The 18,782-nt window shown below is 42.0% G+C and overlaps 1 protein-coding gene across 4 annotated transcripts in view; it reads left to right on the top strand.

Annotated features, from left to right (window-relative positions):
- LOC133479198 (trafficking kinesin-binding protein 1-like) overlaps positions 1–18,782 on the top strand; it is a 47,302-nt gene that overhangs the window by 15,333 nt on the left and 13,187 nt on the right. For 2 of the 4 annotated variants that reach the window (XM_061775808.1, XM_061775811.1), the window contains exons 4-10: positions 15,425–15,501; positions 15,966–16,082; positions 16,283–16,383; positions 17,343–17,451; positions 17,661–17,739; positions 17,848–17,978; positions 18,057–18,131. In XM_061775808.1, coding sequence (XP_061631792.1) covers positions 15,425–15,501; positions 15,966–16,082; positions 16,283–16,383; positions 17,343–17,451; positions 17,661–17,739; positions 17,848–17,978; positions 18,057–18,131 — 689 coding nt within the window. Of the gene's footprint in view, positions 1–3,964; positions 5,141–8,854; positions 10,233–15,424; positions 15,502–15,965; positions 16,083–16,282; positions 16,384–17,342; positions 17,452–17,660; positions 17,740–17,847; positions 17,979–18,056; positions 18,132–18,782 lie in introns of those variants that run through there. The other 2 variants (XM_061775810.1, XM_061775809.1) reach the window with 2 other exon arrangements.

Raw genomic sequence — 18,782 nt, 5'->3', positions numbered from 1 at the left:
ATTTGATTCCTGCAACGCGGCTATTTTTTGTGTATTTAACCAACCATTAAAGCTGTGTTCAGTTATCCCTGTCTCTAAATATTAGATTTTATCAGGATCCTGTTTTTTTTTTTTTTTTTTTTTTTTTTTTTTTAATTTACTTTAATGAACTTCCAACCTTTACACTGCAGTGTATCCCTGTTTTTTATTTTACTACTTCCTTTCCCCATTTGAAAGAATTTGGTTCAGTGTAATACTACCTAGGGTAGTCTAGAACACTGTTTCTTTTCGGTAGGACGGTGATTCAAATTTACTTTCTGTGGTAATTCTCACTTCAACTCTTTCGAGTGGAGAATTCTTGCCTTTGCATCCACAAAAGTCCACAGTTTACTTTCCCACTGTTTTGGTATGGAATGAAAAACCTAGTGGTTTCCCATTTACACTCTCATTCAAACAGTTTTCATTCACACTGGCTCGTCAGAGGACTCCGCTGTCCTATACGGAATTTAACTACGTCTGTCAACAGCTCGTTAGAGGACTCCGCCATCCTATACGGAATTTAACTACGACGCCACGAAACTTTTCTAGTTTCTTTATTTTACCCGCCATTGACTAGTATTCACAGGGTTTATTAAACACGGAATTTAAGTACGTACAGGACTCTGTCGTCCTCGCGGAATTTGTCGGACTGCGCCGTCCTTTTTCCTAAAAAAATGTAAAATTTAACTCACCAAAATCGTCTTCAATCCTGTGGATTGTCGTCAACCTTCAGATCCCAGTTGAGGAGAACGAAGACCAGTCCCGTAAAGGGTCTTACTTGCCGTGGCCACGGTCTCTTAACAGGAAGTCGGCTCCACAACTGGAATCCTCGGGTGTGTTGACATCCGGCTCGAAGGACCAATTTAATGTTGGATTTATCTTACCCAACATTATAAAAAATAGACACAAAAGGAATGAAGACGCTGGTTTCTTTTTCTCATGAGGAGGGCGTATGGGAGATTGTTCAGATTACAGCCTCTCAACACGCTCTAAACAATCTCTCCTGTCGCTCCTGCATTTATTTGAAAATAGGGAGGTTTCTAAGTTTACAAGACATAACGTACTAAGCTACAAGACACAACACACTAAGGATAGGGTTTCAAGGTGAAAACATGGGACCAACACCTGCCACGTCCTTCTCTCTGATGATTCCTGCTTAGTCATCTTCTTGAAGGCGAGACATCTCCCTTTCTCAAAATCGTCCATAATACTAATGCAAGCTAAGCAAATAAATGATAACTTCTACAATATATTTAACACTCATCCACCCCCGGGGCTTTACCACAGAGGAGCTTTTTAACCACCTCGGTGACCTCAACCCCAGAGATGGGAGAGCCCCCCTCAGAGACCCCAGATTCTGCTTCCTCATGGGAAGGCGTGTCACTGGAATTGAGGAGGTCTTCGAAGTATTCTCCCCACCGTCTCACAACGTCCGGAGTCGAGGTCAGCAGCGCCCCATCCCCACTATACACAGTGTTGATGGTGCACTGCTTCCCCCTCCTGAGACGCCGGAGGTGGTCCATAATTTCCTCAAAACCATCCGGAAGTCTTTCTCTATGGCCTCACCGAACTCCTCCAATGCGTTTTTGCGTCAGGGACCACCAAAGCTGCTTTCCGCTTGGCCAGCCGGTACCCATCAGCTGCCTCAGGAGTCACACAGGCCAAAAACGCCCCATAGGACTCCTTCTTTAGCTTGATGGCATCCCTCACCGTTGGTGTCCACGAACGGGTTCAGGGATTGCTGCCACGACAGCCACCTACCACCTTACGGCCACAGCACCAGTCAGCCGGCTCAGCAATGGAGTCACGGAACATGGTCCATTCAGACTCAATGTCCCCAGCCTCCCCCGGAACATGAGCAAAGTTCTGTCGGAGTTGGGAGTTGAAAGTCCTTCTGACAGGGGATTCTGCCAGATGTTCCCATCAGACCCTCACAATACGTTTAGGCCTGCCACGTCGGACTGGCATCTTCCCCCACCATCGGAGCCAACTCACCACCAGGTGATGATCAGTTGACAGCTCCGCCCCTCTCTTCACCCAAGTGTCCAATACGTGTCCGCAAGTCCAATGACACGACCACAAAGTCAATCATCGAACTGCGATCTAGGGTGTCCTGGTGCCAAGTGCACATGTGGACACCCTTATGATTGAACATTGTGTTTGTTATGGACAATCCGTGGTGAGCACAGAAGTCCAATAACAGAACACCACTCGGGTTCTGATCGGGGGGGGCGTTACTCCCAATCAGGCCCCTCCAGGTCTCACTGTCATTGCCCACGTGACCATTGAAGTCCCCCAGCAGAAAGATGGAGTCCCGAGCACTCTCCAGCACCCCCTCCAAGGACTCCACAAAGGGTGGGTACTCTGAACTGCTGTTTGGTGCCTAAGCACAAACAACAGTCAGGACCCGTCCCCCCACCCGAAGGCAGATGGAGGCTCCCGTCTCATCCACTGAGGTGAACCCCAACATACAGGCACCGACTCAGGTGTCAATAATTCTACTCACACCTGCTTGGCGCCTCTCACCGTGGGCAACTCCAGAGTGGAAGAGAGTCCAACCCCTCTTAAGAGGACTGGTACCAGAGCCCAAGCCGTGTGTGGAGGCGAGCCCGACTATATCTAGTCGGAACCTCTCGACCTCACACACCAGCTCGGGCTCCTTCCTTGCCAAAGAGGTGACATTCCACGTCCCTATAGCCAGCTTCTGTAGCCGGGGATCGGTCCCTGCCTTCGGCCAATGGTCGGGCCCCATGGGTGCAGGACGATTTTCCAGGTGCTCGCCTTAGAGTCCCACTTCCAGACCTGGCTCCAGAGGGGGGACCCGGTGACTCTCATCCTGTCAAGGGAAACCGAAATCCATATGTATTTTTCATCATAGGGGTCTTTTAGCCGTGCTTTGTCTGATCCCTCACCTAGGACCTGTTTGGCATTGGTGACCCTACCACGGGGGTGAAGCCCCAGACAACTTGGCTCCTAGGATCATTGGGACACACAAACCCCTCCACCACGATAAGGTGACTGCTCCAGGAGGGGATTTTGCAGGCCATAAAGGTTTTAAACTGAATGTCACACACTAATCATCTACTAAACTCAAATCACCTGCACAGGCTTCCACAGGTGTCATTAAATTGCTTCAGTTTGGTTCAATTGTCTCATTTGGGTTCAATATGGGATGAGTGTAGGCTTGACAACTGGCCAGAAGACCATCATTGATACCCTCCATAGGATGGGTAAGCCATAAAACTTCATAGCTAAGGAGGCTGGCTGTTCACAGAGTGCTGTGTCCAAGCATATCACTGGAAAGTCTAGTGGAAGGACAAAATGTGGCAGGAGAAGATGGACCAGCAAAAGAGATGACCGTGGGCTTGAGTAGATTATCAGAGTGGAATGAGGCGGGAGTCACAGTTTCAAAAACTACCACATTCAGACGCATCTGGAAGATGGGTTACCACTGTTGGGTTCCTCGGGTCAAGCCACTTCTGAGCCTGAGCCAACGTAGGAAGCGTCTCAACTGGGCTAGTTAGTTATGTCGTCTAGCGAGCTAGTGCTAGCACTAATGTTTGTATGTAAACAAGCCTTCGTTCTTTTGAATCATGCTTTAAGGCTTCGGTAAACATTGGTTCATGCATGTGAATAATGTTGACAACAGCGATCAAGTATGTTGACAACGGCAAGCACTGGAGGCGAAGCGCCGGTCAAAATATACAATCCTATTTGTTGACGTCGAGGTGCGCTGTCGGAGAGTTGTCGTTGATATGTCACACTACATGGAAGATATCCTGAAAAATCAAACATACTAGACTTTTCATTTTGCCGTCGCAGAACTATCATTGGACCAAATTGTTCGTCATGAATTATGTCACACTGCAAGAAGTTTTGTCGTCGGACCAATATCGGGGCTAAAATCGTGATCTAAGCATTAATTATAAAGTTAATTGATTAACTCGGTCTTATGTCTTGGCATAATGTAGGGACTTATAGTATGTCTGTATGATCAGTAGCGGTGATACATGTACAGTATGTTGTAAAATATAATATTCTACTTTCATTTAAAACTTGTTACAGCCAGTAACTTCCCATTTAGTTCATTCAATAATTGTTGTCCACGTCGTCTGTTCCAACTCCACCCTGCTTCTACATGCTGCTCAGGCATGGGCCTTGGAGTCTGAGCTTGCTGCTATAGCAACCACTCACAAGGACAAGAGATGAGCGGGAGAGGGTGGGAGAGGAGGCTGACGTAGCATCAGTATGTGGCAGTAAGATGACAATGCTCCCTCTCATTGGCTGTTAGAATTGGCTCACCCTGCCCACTCCACTGCGTCATCAGTTCTGCTGCAAAACCCGTGACTGCTGCTGCTGTTCTCTCACACTCTGCATCATTGGATTTATTGAGTCACAGTCAAAGATGCAGTGGTCCACGTGCAGAGCTAATGCTGGGACTGAGCAAGGGATGCTACAAAAGAGAAGGTGGTTATCCTGAATTAACTGTAAGACAAGATGCTGATTTGTAGGCAGACCGGACGAGATAGAAAGAGAAAGCAATTGATGGATGGGGACAACAGAAAATATTGACACATCTCCAGTGACTTTGGGAAACTGAACAGCGACCAAAAAGATGGCATGACTAGATAGAAAAGCGGACACAGATTAAAGGATGCTAACGCCTATTTCTAAAACAATGGAGTATTAATGTGAGACTTCAAGACAACTGGTTGACACAGTTAACAGATCAGGGAATTGTTTGGAAGCATGGCACCAGAAACAATATGAAGCATACTACCCTGACAGCAAGCTGCTAATGAGTGTGGGACCAAAAGGACCTGGGATAAAATTGGAGCAATTCTTTTGTGGGCAAAACACTGCCAACGGGTTACCGCAAACTATTCTGGGATAGCAGAACTGGACCTTTTATTGCCGGACAGATACAGTACCATTGGAGGATATAAGACCCTAGTGACAGCTGGTCATCTCGGCGCATGCTGGGGCGTCTGACTGACCAGAGATATTGGAGACAATATAATACAACTGTGTGTCTGAGCAGTGAGAATGAAGAGAAGAGGCCAGAGGTTTGTGAAGGCAGACTACTATGAACTGGACTGGTACTATGAAGAGTGTTCTGATGGTAAGACAGTCTTTTGTATTATATGTGACATGTTCTCAAACTGCAAGCCGGACGAATGTTATTGGAAATTCACAGGTGGTGAGACAAAAAAAACAAACCCCAAAAAAACCATCAAATACTTTGTGTCAGGTAATGTAGTAGAGTAGTAAAGTGGAGAATAGTTGCCAGCTAGCTTTTTCTTTTATTTTGAGTTATCATACTAAGACAAAGATAATTAATTCAGAAGGGATGGCCTCTGTGTAACCTCTTCTGCATGTGTCATAACGCAGTTTGAGAACTACGTCCTCTGACTTTGTATATACAGTAGAGAGGTAAGAGGGAAAGAGAGGCACAGACCAGGATTGTCTATCTGTTAAGACAAAATTTTTTTTTTGGGGGGGGATAATGTATTATACTCATAATTGTGTAAACGGGATATGTTAACTTTTAACACAGGCAGCAAAATTTGTATTAAGACTGTTTTTCCCTCATAGAGGTAGGCAGCTGAGTCACGGTGGGCTATCGTGGGCAACTCTTGGCAATCTGTGGGCATACTGCACTAAGTTTCTTAACATACATACTGTATCCCTTTGTGTCAACTGCCAACACTCACATAGACATAGCAGTAAGAGTGGTTGGAAAAACTATACTTAACCTCGTTTTAATTGTTCTACAAATTGATACACAGAAGAACTTCATGCTTGATTGACTTTACCTCGTCATGTAACCTGTGACGAAAGGCTGTGGGTTGGTGATACCAATGGTTGGTCTATTAGTCCACCCTTTGCCTGCATGATCATACACTCTTGTACGTGTGCTTCATCACTCCTTAAGACGATTGTTTCAATTACTTCCACTATGTAATCCATTCATTTTGATATAATCAGTTTTGTTGACATTTTTGCCAAGATTGTATTTTTTGTTCATTTCTTGATCCAGGCAGTAATTTTGATTCGCCCCCCACCGCCAAGAGGAACATAGGGTTAAGGAGAATCACAATGTTGCATGTATGTCACTGTAAAAAAGCTGTTACATAACTACTGGAAGTACTGTAGCTTTTGCTCTCCTAAATGTGAGCAGTTTAATATTATTCAGTTGAGGCCACCAGTGGGAATGAGTGGGCCAAACAAATACGCTCAGGAGGGATATTGATCTGTTACTTAAACATACAATTTCATATGCTGATGTGGTTAAACACTGAAATGATGTGCAGTTTTATTTATTTTGTGTGTGCAAAATACACACACAGGACTAGAAAGGACTAGCTGTTAGTCTGAGCTATAAAAGGAAGGGATGTTTAAGTAGGTTGGCTTATATTTAGTCTTATGATTTGCATACTACTCTGAGATACACTATAGCAACCCGCCAACTGTTTTATGGCACTTGGTTCTCATCTCAAATAAATTGAAGTATTAGTATAAATGAAGTATTGATTGCATTCAAACAAAGTTGAAAGATTTGGTTTTGGCTGACAAAGAATGAGCCAGTCCCTGGAGTTAAATGTGGCTTATTTGCCGGTTTAAGTATCCAACTAACTAAAAACATGTTTGTATAAGTCTGCATAGTAACATCTTATGTATGTAATGTCTTTAATGTGGGGTTACTGCATTAATACATTACATCCATACATTAATCTGAATATGATTCTGGTACAAACTTGAAAATTAACCACTTTTGATTAATAATGTCAGGGTAGAATTTCACAGCCTGTATCTACATACCCACTAAAAATGAATTGGTTTATCCTTGGCCAATGGCCCACCAATCCACGAAGTTTGGAATCAATCAGTTTAGGGTTTTTTCTTGTTTCTGCTTTCAAATAAATAAAAAACAACAATTCTGCATCTGAACAAATAATTATATTTTAATTCTTGCGTTGATGTATGTTAATATATAAAGTTGTGGGAGGTGCGTATAATTCTTCTGGGGGTATGGTGAAAAAATATAACTTCTAGTAGATTTAATCACGGTTTTTGGGTATTTGTCTATAATACTGGATGTAGTGGTGGTATTTATGAAGCAATCTCTTAACCGAAAATTAGGCCTGTGACTGACAAACCAGAAATACTGGAATGAACTAGTGAAAAGAGAATAATTACTTTAATCATTATTTTTATTTACTGTACACAGGTTGACAAAATTATTGGTACCCCTCTGTTAATCAAAGAATAACCCATAATGGTCACTAAAATAACTTAAAACTAACACAAGTAGTAGTAATAAAAAAAAGACAAATTAACCAATGAAAATCAGACTTTGCTTTTCAAATCAAATCGTTTATTTAACCAAATAAGCATCATTGAGATTAAAACCTTTACGAGAGTGATGTGGTCAAGCAAGGCAGCCAAAAGACAGAGTTACAACACATTACAACAGGCAAAAGAACAGCAGTCACAACAAGTAACAGGCAAGTTGTCAGACACAGTTGCACCATCTGAAAGAGCTGTTTTTGAAATCTTTTAGAATAGTTTTAAATTATCCTAGAGTAACTAATCCTTGCAATTTGAGGTGTTTTTGTAGCTTGTTCCAGGCCAAAGGACCAGCATAGCTAAATGCCCTCTTCCCTAATTCAGTTCACACTCTGGGGACAACCGTCTGAAAGAGATCTTGGGATTGAATGATGCTTTAATTGCAGTTCAACAGAATCATTGAAAGAAACAAAGTAATGAAAGGGGCCTGGACAAAAATTGTTAAAAAAAATAAAAAAATAAAAAAAATAAAAAAAATTGGAAACAATTTGTCCATAGGGACGTTTAACGAAGGTTTATCCTCTAATTGGCATCACAGATGTCTTCAAACGTGATCAATGAGTCTGCATATATAAAGGGTTACGAGTAGTCAAAGTGCTGTTTGGAGACATGGTGTGTAAAACACTGAACATGGACCACAGAAAGTGAAGGAGAGCGTTGTCTCTAGGGTTGGGCATCGAGAATCGAGAACCGGTTGAAAATGGGAATAACATTCCGGTTCTCCCGGAATCGTTCAAATTTAAAAATTTCACCTCCCAGTTTTGATGCCTACAGTCTGCCGACCCCGAAGAAAACCAACAAGGAAGCAGCGAAAACCGACGAAGAAAAACGCACACTAAGACGTGCTTGTGCCCAACACTCGGAATAAGATTATGTTGTGCAAATGGGGCTTTCAGGATGTGTAGAAGTCTGACGTGCTCCCTCCCGCTCCGAGCCTCAGCCTACACCACGCAAAAGTTAAGTGAAGTCAACTCTGTCAATTGGGTGAGTGTGAAACAATAAAATAGGCCGATGCCAACATTGAGGCAGCTAACAAGTTAAACGGTGGGTTGAACTCTTTCACTGATGGTTTTTAGCATTTAGTTTAATTTTCAAACCAACGTAAGAGCTGATGACAGAAAAGATAAAATAAAATATATCTATATATATATATATAACTTATTTTACCATACTGGAAACAAAGATTTTGGCCACAATGCAATGTCTGATTTTCATCCATCAATTTTCCATATCGCTTATCCTCACTAGGGGCGTGCTGGAGCCTATCCAAGCTGTCTTTGGGCGAGAGGCGGGGCTTACACCCTGAACTGGTCGCCAGCCAATCGCAGGGCACATATAAACAAACAACCATTCACATTCACACCTACGGGCAATTTAGTCTTCAATCAACCCACCAAGCATGTTTTTGGGATGTGGGAGGAAACTGGAGTACCCGGAGAAAACCCACGCAGGCACGGTGAGAACATGCAAACTCCACACAGGCGAGGCCGGATTTGTACCTGGGTCCTAAGAACTGTGAGGCAGATGTGATAACCGTGCTGTCTAGTTAATTTTCAGTAAATTTTTATTTTTGTTTTAATTTAGTTATTTCAGTGACCATTATAGGGTTTCTTTCACTAACAGATGGGTACTCACAATTATGTCCACATGTGTATGTCCAAATTACCATGACAAGGTTGGGTCATGCTAATGAAATAAGAGTCTGTATGCACATGAAAAAAGAGAGACTTTGGATACAAAAGTGATAGTAAATGACAAGAAAGACAAATGGCAAGGTGAATCACTGCAAATTGTGCTGCACGCTTTTGTTGCATGCACCATTCCATCTATACGCCAATGGGTTGAGTTACTCAAGCGTGGGGGAGCTCACTAAGCCGGTGTCAGTTTGTAGAGTAATTTCAGCAATTAACAGGTGCTAATGAGCAGAAAGTTGGGCTCCTTGTATGCGACCAACCTTCATTCATCAAGTACACTATGTGCTTTGACATGCAGCAAAACCTCAACCACTAAAGACTATGTATTGCCCCACCCTGGAAAAAGGTGTCACCAGAAAGACTGAAAAGGACTGTACCAAGTAACTCACTTCAGGGGGGTTAAAGAATTATATTTCACACACCTCAGAAACTTTACCTCTCAGGTTAACTTCTCTTGTCTCGGGAGCTGAAATGTTGTTGGTGCTTTTGAACACTCAAACATTTGGAAAGATGTAATGATAAATTGTTTTAAATTCTTTTAACCTTTTAGATCTGATAGCTGGCTGAAAAAAAATCCCCTTCTGTGTGCTAGTTTACCCTCACCTGAGAACAGCTTGGGTCATTGACTGACTAATCACAGAGGAGGGGAGGAGTCGGGTTGTCCGAATGTCACTGACACACATACAAACACACACACGCAGACCAGAGGGCACAAATGACAGGCAAAAGAGCTCACATAGCTCACGTTTTTATTTTATTTATTTATTTTTTACTTGCTGGGCCAACCTTTTCAACCATAGTGCCCACACTTCAGGAATTAATAAATGAATGCTCCTTTTTTATGTTAACCCTGGAGTTGTAATGGATTCGGCACAAACAATTGTTTGTATATTAACAAGTAAAATGTCTTCAACACAGTTACGTGCCATGGAATTGCACCTGCAGCCATTGTGGTTCAGCAGTTAGCCTCTGCTGTACTTGAGTGGAGGATGGCACTTCTCCCATTTACTGGTTCTGATGACAGACCGGACTGGCGGCAAGAGAATGATACAGAATTTGTTTATCTGCCTGGGCAAGGACAAGAGGAGGAAATGATATATGTTCGTCTTGCAAGTAAGAGGGAGCAAGAAGAGGTGGATGAAATGGATGAAGAGCAAGTTCTTTCTGAAGGTAGTCTGTTCTAGAATTGAGATTAAATGCTCATTGATGATTATGACCTGGGATATTTGTAGCTGAGAAGGGATGCTAATTTTAATTTGTGTTAAAGAAACTTTTCAATGTCTGTGTCTTCTGCGGGTGCTACTGTATGGGCAAAGTGCATTGTATCATATTTGATTTGCATTTATCCCACTTTCTGGCACATCAAACTGCTGGGTTCAAATGTGTTTTGGGCATGTTAACCCACTTGACAGTGTGCTACAATTTGTGTTGTGCCAGAAATTCTGAAAGTGGTTGGAAAGAATATTTGTTTTATTAGCTAAGCACGCCATGAGCAGTAAATTGAGTAAGTCTGACTTTAGCACACCAGTGACCTAAATCAGCATATTAATGGTATTTCTTCTTTTTGCTTAGTGTATGACCGTACGTACAGTGGTAATATGAAATGTGGTGTATAACCAGTGTCTGTATTTTGTAGGCACACTGTTATGAACGTTATCCTTCATGGGCAATCAGTAAATTGACCCGGGCGATATTTTGTTTTATGACTTGCTTTCTGGCTGTGCATATGTGTTTGTGCACCATTGTGTTGGTTGTCTTGGTGTTCGTTTTCCTTGAACCTACTGTATAGGCTACTGTCTGTTGCTCAGTCGCAGTATTATTAGATCACCTCAACTCTAAACTTTTCATTGTGTTTGGCCTGCACTTTTAAAGTAGTCAGCCGAGCTAAAAAGTTTACTTTAGGCTTTAATTCCATAGTAACAGAAAACAAGCTTGTCAACCACAGCAAACAAAGTGCGAGTATTGTTGAAGTTCTTACTGATGATTTCAGAAAAGTGTTGCTGTCTAGCCCTCTTGGTTAATCTTACAAAGACTGTCTGTAGAGGTCATCGTCAAGTTGGAGTTTAGTTTTTCTCCAATTATGTTCTCTTTGATTTCGAGGTCTTTACCATCATTGTGCTCTTCCACGGTGTTCTAGGTCACATCAAGATTGTCTTAATTTTAATAGGAGTGACAGCATTCATGACATTTGAGATTTTTCCAGGTGAAATTATCCAAAAGTTCATCAACTGTCTCAGCATTCACAGTATGTGGCACAGCTATGGTCTCTGTAAATTTAGTGGCGGCACTCTCATTTATATACCTTTTCTTAATAGACATAGAGGTTGTCTGAACTTTTGGAAGAATCTGTAATTCAAAAAATAAACAAAAATGGTCAGAAATAGCCATATCCTTCATGTCAACTGATAGAATTTCAACATCCTTAGAGATGACCAGGTCTAAGATGTGACCTTGAGTGTGGGTTGGACTCTTAACACATTCAGTGCCACTGACTGCTTTAGAAGTGAAGTTATCCATGTTAACTGGGAGGGCTGGCACTGAATGAGTTAATATGTTGAGAGAGGGCAAATGTGTTGAGTACAGCAGAGAGTTCTTGAGAGTTCCCCCACACACACACACACACACACACACACACACACACACACACATTATTGTCAACATGAATGTTAGTCTCCCGTTATGACAAAATAGTTGTAGTCAGTACAAACAACTGACAGCAGTTCTGAAAAATCCTCCATAAATTTTCTATTGTATCTTGGTCTATAAATTATGAAAACAATAACCTGTGGGTCACCTTAAACAAAAAAAAAGAGCTATTCAAAAGTGCTAAAATCACATAGTATAATTTCTTTACACTGAAATAATGACTTAAAAATAACAGCAATACCACTGCATTTTCCCCCTATTCGACACTTGTTTATAAAATTAAAATTTGTTGGTGTTGCCTCATTTAACATGGTATTACAGCTACTTTTTGTTAACCACGTTTCATTTCGGAGCATAAAGTCCAGATCATAGGTTGTAATGATGTCATTAATCAACATTGATTTATTAACCAGTGACCTGATATTGAAGAGAGCTACTCTCGCAGACATAACTGGAGACAATAGTTTGATAGACATTTTATCCTCACTAAGTTTGTCGTTCTACTTTTTTGTGCCATATTTCTTTGATCAACTTTCTATTACTTGTAATTACAGGGATGAAAATGCCTGATCTCCATCGGGGTCTGACTTATTCTGGAAAAGACCACGCAACTAGATTTGCAGATAGGATTCTTCATGGGTGGAGGACGGCCCTTCGCATCTTAGTGGACGGTGGTTTCAGGCAAGGGGGGATCGGAGGAACATCTTGGCGTGGTGTGGGCTGGAGTCCAATATTGACAATAGCCTTCACCCTGTCCGTCAGACCTAACATGGTATTTAGGCTATTAGAGAGTGAATTTTGCGTTGGGCTTTGCTCCAATGGGGCAAGAAGGGGTGTAGGAGATTCAAAGTGCTGGCTCATCTCATTTGTCATTCGTTCCTCCGATTGGTTGAGTGACGCTGATGAATCCATCAGCGCCTTGTGTCGCCTTTTCTCTTGTTCCTCCGATTGTTTAGGAACAACTGCATCTTTTTGTCCTTCAGGCGTCTCATCAAGGCCAGTGTTTTCCTTCCGGGCCGCTGAATGATGTACACAGTAAAAAATGTTGGCAGCCAACACCTTGTCTATTTAGACAGAAACCGTCTGCCTTGTAAAGACGCTCCCAAAATACGAAAAAATGAAATTCACGGATAGTGCAGTACACAGTTCTTTGAGCCACTTAATTGACTGAGCCTACTGAAACGTTCATCTCCAAATTGTACCGCTGGGAGAGGTCCAGTTATGAAAACCTCAGTATCCAAACATTGCACTTTTGTTTGATCAATGAAATCTCACTTTAGTACCTCTGATTGCATCTTGACAAGATCCAGGGCCCCTGTGTGTATTATGACAGATTTCACAGTTGGGTACTCATTAGTGATCTCCAGGATTTTTTTTTTTATTTATTTTTTTTTTTTTTAGTGATACCAGACACCATGTCATTGGTAAAACACAGTACTTGGGTGTTCTTCTCACTGCAAATATGTTTCACATCCTTGACAGCGCCATCACCAACTGCTAAGGTTTGGGGTGCCATTTTTGTCTTGTATGATTTAGTTTCATACCATTCAGTGGTGGTGGAGGATGAGCATTCTTGGCCAGGGTCTTGTAAAAGTGACTCAAATCTATTTGTAAATCTGATGTCAAAGTTTTGCACTGACTCATGTCATCTTTTCTTGTCCTTCGCTGTAACGACCGTCCACAGCCGCTCACGTGTTGAAGCAGCACGTAATGCAGGCCAGCAGGATTCCTTGGTAATCTGCTAGTGTTGTGTCCTCCCTTTTAGATGTTGTCCCATATCTTTGGGCTGTGCTCCCAGTAAATTTCAGGGAGAACTGCTGGATGATCCGTTACCCTTTCCACAGTCCAAATTCGTCCTCTTTGTTGCACTGTCTGTTAGCACACTTCTGCTCACCATTTTGAGACATCAATAGAGTGGTTTCATTCCCCAACTTCCATTTACATCCACTGCAAGATGACGGATTTTTGTTTTGATGACCGACACCCTCTGTAGCAGTCCATGATCGTCCTCAGCGGGGCAGAGAGGCATCTTGTTGCTGGTCTCGTTGCCAATAGCAGGCCTGTGCTAATTAGCAGGCCACGCTCACGTGTAAGGGGGTAAAACAATATATATATTGGAATATGGCAACAACTCACTGAATCTACAAAAAAAAGTACATTCCCACAAGTTTAAAAATATCCAGGAGTCGCTTCTTCCAATTTCCTTGGAAGAAAAAAACAAGATTATTAGCATGAAAAAATGCAAGGAAAGCGAGCAGAAAAGTTTGTGCACTGTACAAGAGCCATTATTTACAGTTGTGATATTATACAAATTCCACTTCATCACCTTGTTAACTTGGAAGTTTTTGTATTTGTTCATTTGTTTTCAAACAAAATGTCTTCAGTACTGTCCTTGTGTTGAAAGACAGGAGCTCACCTGTGGCACACAAGGAAATGAAAATATTTTATTTGCATTGTCCACCTGTTTTGCATTTTTAAAATGGGTCAACAACCTGGTATACAATATACTGTACTGGATTTCCCTTTTAAAGTAAATGAAATACTCTAGGTGTGTGCCTCCTGGCGCTGTGCAGTATTGTGCTATTATACATCCATAGCAGGATGTCACACACCTTGAATATGTTGGAGAGATTTTTCAACTTATTACGCAAGAATACTTGGATAGATACATTGATGGTTTGACACACTGACAGAATTCAACTTTTATTTTTGGGAAAACTTAATAGAACACTGTAATCTTAATCAGTCAGTGGTTATGCTTGAGTCCCTTAGTATTGTGTTACAGATCACTAGTTAAGACAGTAGTATCAAAATCTGAAATCCATCCATCCATTTTCTGTACCGCTTATCGTCACTTGGGCGTGCCTATCCCAGCTGACTCTCGGCGAGAGGCAGGGTAAATCCTGTACTGGTCGCCAGCCAATCGCAGGGCACATATAAACAAACAACCGTTCGCACTCACATTCATACCTACGGGTAATTTAGTCTTTAGTTAACCTACCGTGCATGCTTTTGGGATGTAGGAGGAAACCGGAGTACCCGGAGAAAACCCCCGCAGGCACGAGGAGAACATGCAAACTCTACACAGGCGAGGCCGGATTTGAACCTGGGTCCTCAGAACTGAGAGGCAGATGTGCTAACCAGTCGTTCACCATGCCGCCAAAATATGAAATATCGCCTAAATTAATTGATATACACTCATTTGTTCAAAGACTACAGACACTTTTCAAAAGCATTGTTAAAATAAATTTAAAAGGATTATTAACACATAGATGCTGTTTATATTTGTTCCTCTGAATGTCACTGGACATAAGGTGAAGGAGCAGTGGTTAGTCATAATTGTGGTTGAAAACATATACAACCCTTCCATCCATCCATTTTCTGAGCCGCGTCTCCTCACTAGTCGCGGGCGTGCTGGCCTATCCCAGCTATCATCAGGCACATACAAACAAACAACCATTCGCGCTCACATTCATACCTATGGGCAATTTAGAGTCATCAATTAACCTACCATGCATGTTTTTTGGGATGTGGGAAGAAACCGTAGTGCCCGGAGAAAACCCACACAGGCACGGGGAGAACATGCAAACTCCACACAGGCGGGGCCGGGGATTGAACCCCGGACCTCAGAATTGTGAGGCAGACGTTCTAACCAGTCGTCCACCGTGCCGCCACATATGCAACCAGTACATGTAAACCTTTCCTTGTTTGCGCAGTGCTGTGTGCTGATAGAGTTGGACAGATGACGAAGACCTACAGTGACATTGACGCCGTCACTCGACTGCTGGAAGAGGTGAGAGACTTTCATTTGCTTGATATTCAAATTAAATTGATCCACGTCAATAACTCTGTGACCAAGTTCAAAAGTATGATAATTCAGATGGATTAAAAGAATGTCCTTAAATGAACAGTGTACAGATGACAAGAAAAAGTGGCCTTTCTCTAAAGGGTTGGTTTGAGAACGTTCTAATCAGTGTTATTGTTTTTTTGGCAGTCATATTATTAATCATTAAGCCAAGGAGGGTTGCATAACTACATAATCAGGGAGTGTTGACAAGATCTTGTCCTATCAGCTTTTCTTAATAGTTGTCATTTGGAATTCATAAAAAAAAAAAAAATGTTACGTGTCCAAGCATTATCTGTGGTTGCTTTAACTTGTAACTTTCTTTCATTTCCCTGAGGGAACGATCCCAAGTGAATAATAAAGTACTATCTATATATCTAATTCTTTGTTGTTTGATGTTGGATCCTATGCAGAAAGAGCGTGACTTGGAATTAGCGGCTCGCATTGGTCAGTCATTGCTAAAGAAAAACAAGGCCTTGAGTGAGCGAAACGAACTACTGGAGGAGCAAGTTGAGCACATACGAGAGGAGGTAGGAGTGGGATCTTACAATGTATCAAGCTCTTTATCGTTATCAGCATACTTGTCATTTTTTAAAGTACTTAGTGGATTCCATACACAGCTCTCAAACTACAAATTTATAGAATAGTTGCTGATTCAACGATATTCTTCAGAAAGCAATGGTGGGATTTGTTACAACACACAAGCTCTCCCCTACTTTTACACAACTAGGTATCCCAGTTGCGCCATGATGTGTCCATGAAAGATGAGCTGTTGCAGTTCTATACCAATGCTGCTGAGGAAAGTGAGGGGGAGTCGACCACTTCCACACCGTGAGGCTCTTTTTATTTTATTGCCTTTTCTCTGCTCGTCTTCTATCACATCTCATGTCTTCCTCCTAATGGAAGACATTGCTATGTACTTGTACAAAATAATGAATGCACCGAAATACACATGGCGGCACGGTGGACGACTGGTTAGAGCGTCAGCCTCACAGTTCTGAGGACCGGGGTTCAATCCCCCCGGCCCCGCCTGTGTGGAGTTTGCATGTTCTCCCCGTCCCTGCGTGGGTTTTCTCCGGGCACTCCGGTTTCCTCCCACATCCCAAAAACATGCACGTTAATTGAAAACTCTGAATTGCCCATAGGTGTGAATGTGAGTGCGAATGGTTGTTTGTTTGTATGTGCCCCTGCGATTGGCTGGCAACCAGTTCAGGGTGTACCCCGCCTCTTGGCCGATGATAGCTGGGATAGGCTCCAGCACGCCCGCAACCCTAGTGAGGAGAAGCGGCTCAGAAAATGGATGGATGGATGAAATACACATTTGATGAAAAAAATTATTTTTAATTTTTTTATTTTTTGACAGTTTTCAGTAGTGTCGAACTAAGAGAGGTTTCTAATAATAACCTTTTATAGCTACATATGACAAGCAAAATGTTGGCAATTCCTATCGGTGTGATGCAGTGCAATCCCACACCATCACAAAATAGTCACATTTCATTCCAATTCAGTTTTGTTTTATGTATCTGTAAAACCAATTTACAACAAAGTTTGTGAAGGCATTTTCCATATGAAACATCAAAGACAATGCTCCTTTCAATAATTAACAATAATAAATACAGTATACTGTGTAAAGTGCTTAAGTGTGCAAAACATCTCTTCAATATTGGAATTATTCATAAATCCCAATTAATTTAATCTCATTACATTATGCACGTATACCAAACTCAGTGGTTGGTAAGTGTATATTATGTACACTGTTACTAATTATGTGCATGCATGTGTTTAAATAGTGTGCGACCCAGCGAGAACAATGTGTCAACACCAACTTTTTTCCCCCTGGATTCCTTGCAGAAGAAACTGAAAGATCTAGAAGAAGAAAATAAATCTCTGCGCTCTGAGGTGCATACACACAAACTCAAAAAAGCTTATGTTATGCACACCGATATTTGTGTAACCTCAGCATAACTAAGGTCATGCATTGCCTGTGTGACTTGCATGAAAATAACAATTGAATGTTCGTGGATAGTTTCCATGGCAGACAGCTGCCCTCTGGTGTTAGTCTGAGGTGTTTATCAGTTAGATTGTCTGCTCATCTTTTTTTGCTCCAGGCCAGTCACTTGGAGACAGAAACCCTCTGCTATGAAGAAAAAGAGCAACAGTTGGTCAATGACTGTGTCAAAGAACTTCGTAAGTACTTAAGCACCTAGAGTCATTATTATGTTCTATATTTTTGTGAATGTGGTGCTACTCTGACTGAAGTGAAGCCTTCTGATGAGCACCTCCTCATGTTCTCAGGTGTTGCCAACCTGCAAATATCCTCTCTGGCTGAAGAGCTGGCGAGGAAGTCTGAGGATGCTTCCAGACAGCAGGAGGAAATCACTCATCTTCTCTCCCAGATAGTAGACCTCCAGAAAAAGGCTAAGATGGTGTGCAGTCCAACATGCGATATTTACATTTATCTCGTTCATACATGCTATTTATCAGGATCCGTGTTGTTTTTGCAGTATGCTGTGGAGAATGAAGAACTCACACAGCACCTAGGAGCTGCCAAAGATGCTCAGCGACAACTCACTGCTGAGGTAAGTTAGATTTTCTGCAGCAGCAGCCTCCTCAAATAAACATAATACTGTCCCACCCTCTTGAGCACAGCTACAAATGTTTGCACATATTAAGATAGGGTTCATTGAAATTTTTTATTTATTTTTTTTCTAAATAAACTTCTTGCTGCATTGAAGAAGCCTAGAAATTAGCACTTGGGAGGGATATAGCATAGTTACTAAATGTAAAACCAAAAATCCACTCTTTGGGCACATTAGTTGCAGCTGGACTATTTCATGAAATATTGTGAGCAGTTTCTGCCTGGATCAGGTAGATGAGATGATATGAACAAAAGTGGGGGAAAGTCACTCTTCCTATGATGCAGTGCAGTAAGTAGTTTAATACCAGCATACACTGTTTTTACAACCTTAGTTATAATCAGAAATGCATGCAAGTGGTTTGCACTTGCGCATGACCACTGAAAATATGAAAAGCGCACCAGATTCAAACGTGTCACTGCGATTTTGCATTTTCTTTTTATGGGGGGGGGGGTAGACCAGGCTCGAGTTGTGTCGTTCGTGAACGATTCATTTAAACAAGCAAATCTTTTGAGTGGTGACAGTGGCTTAGCACGCCAGGGCTGCCATGAGGCGGCAGCCGTCTCAGTCTCGCTGCGCAGCGGCTATGACTGT

Source organism: Phyllopteryx taeniolatus, chromosome 6 (genome assembly GCF_024500385.1).
Source record: "Phyllopteryx taeniolatus isolate TA_2022b chromosome 6, UOR_Ptae_1.2, whole genome shotgun sequence".
Classification (NCBI taxonomy): domain Eukaryota; kingdom Metazoa; phylum Chordata; class Actinopteri; order Syngnathiformes; family Syngnathidae; genus Phyllopteryx; species Phyllopteryx taeniolatus.
Note: the sequence above shows the minus strand (reverse complement) of the source record. Positions and strands in the feature narration are given on the sequence as shown.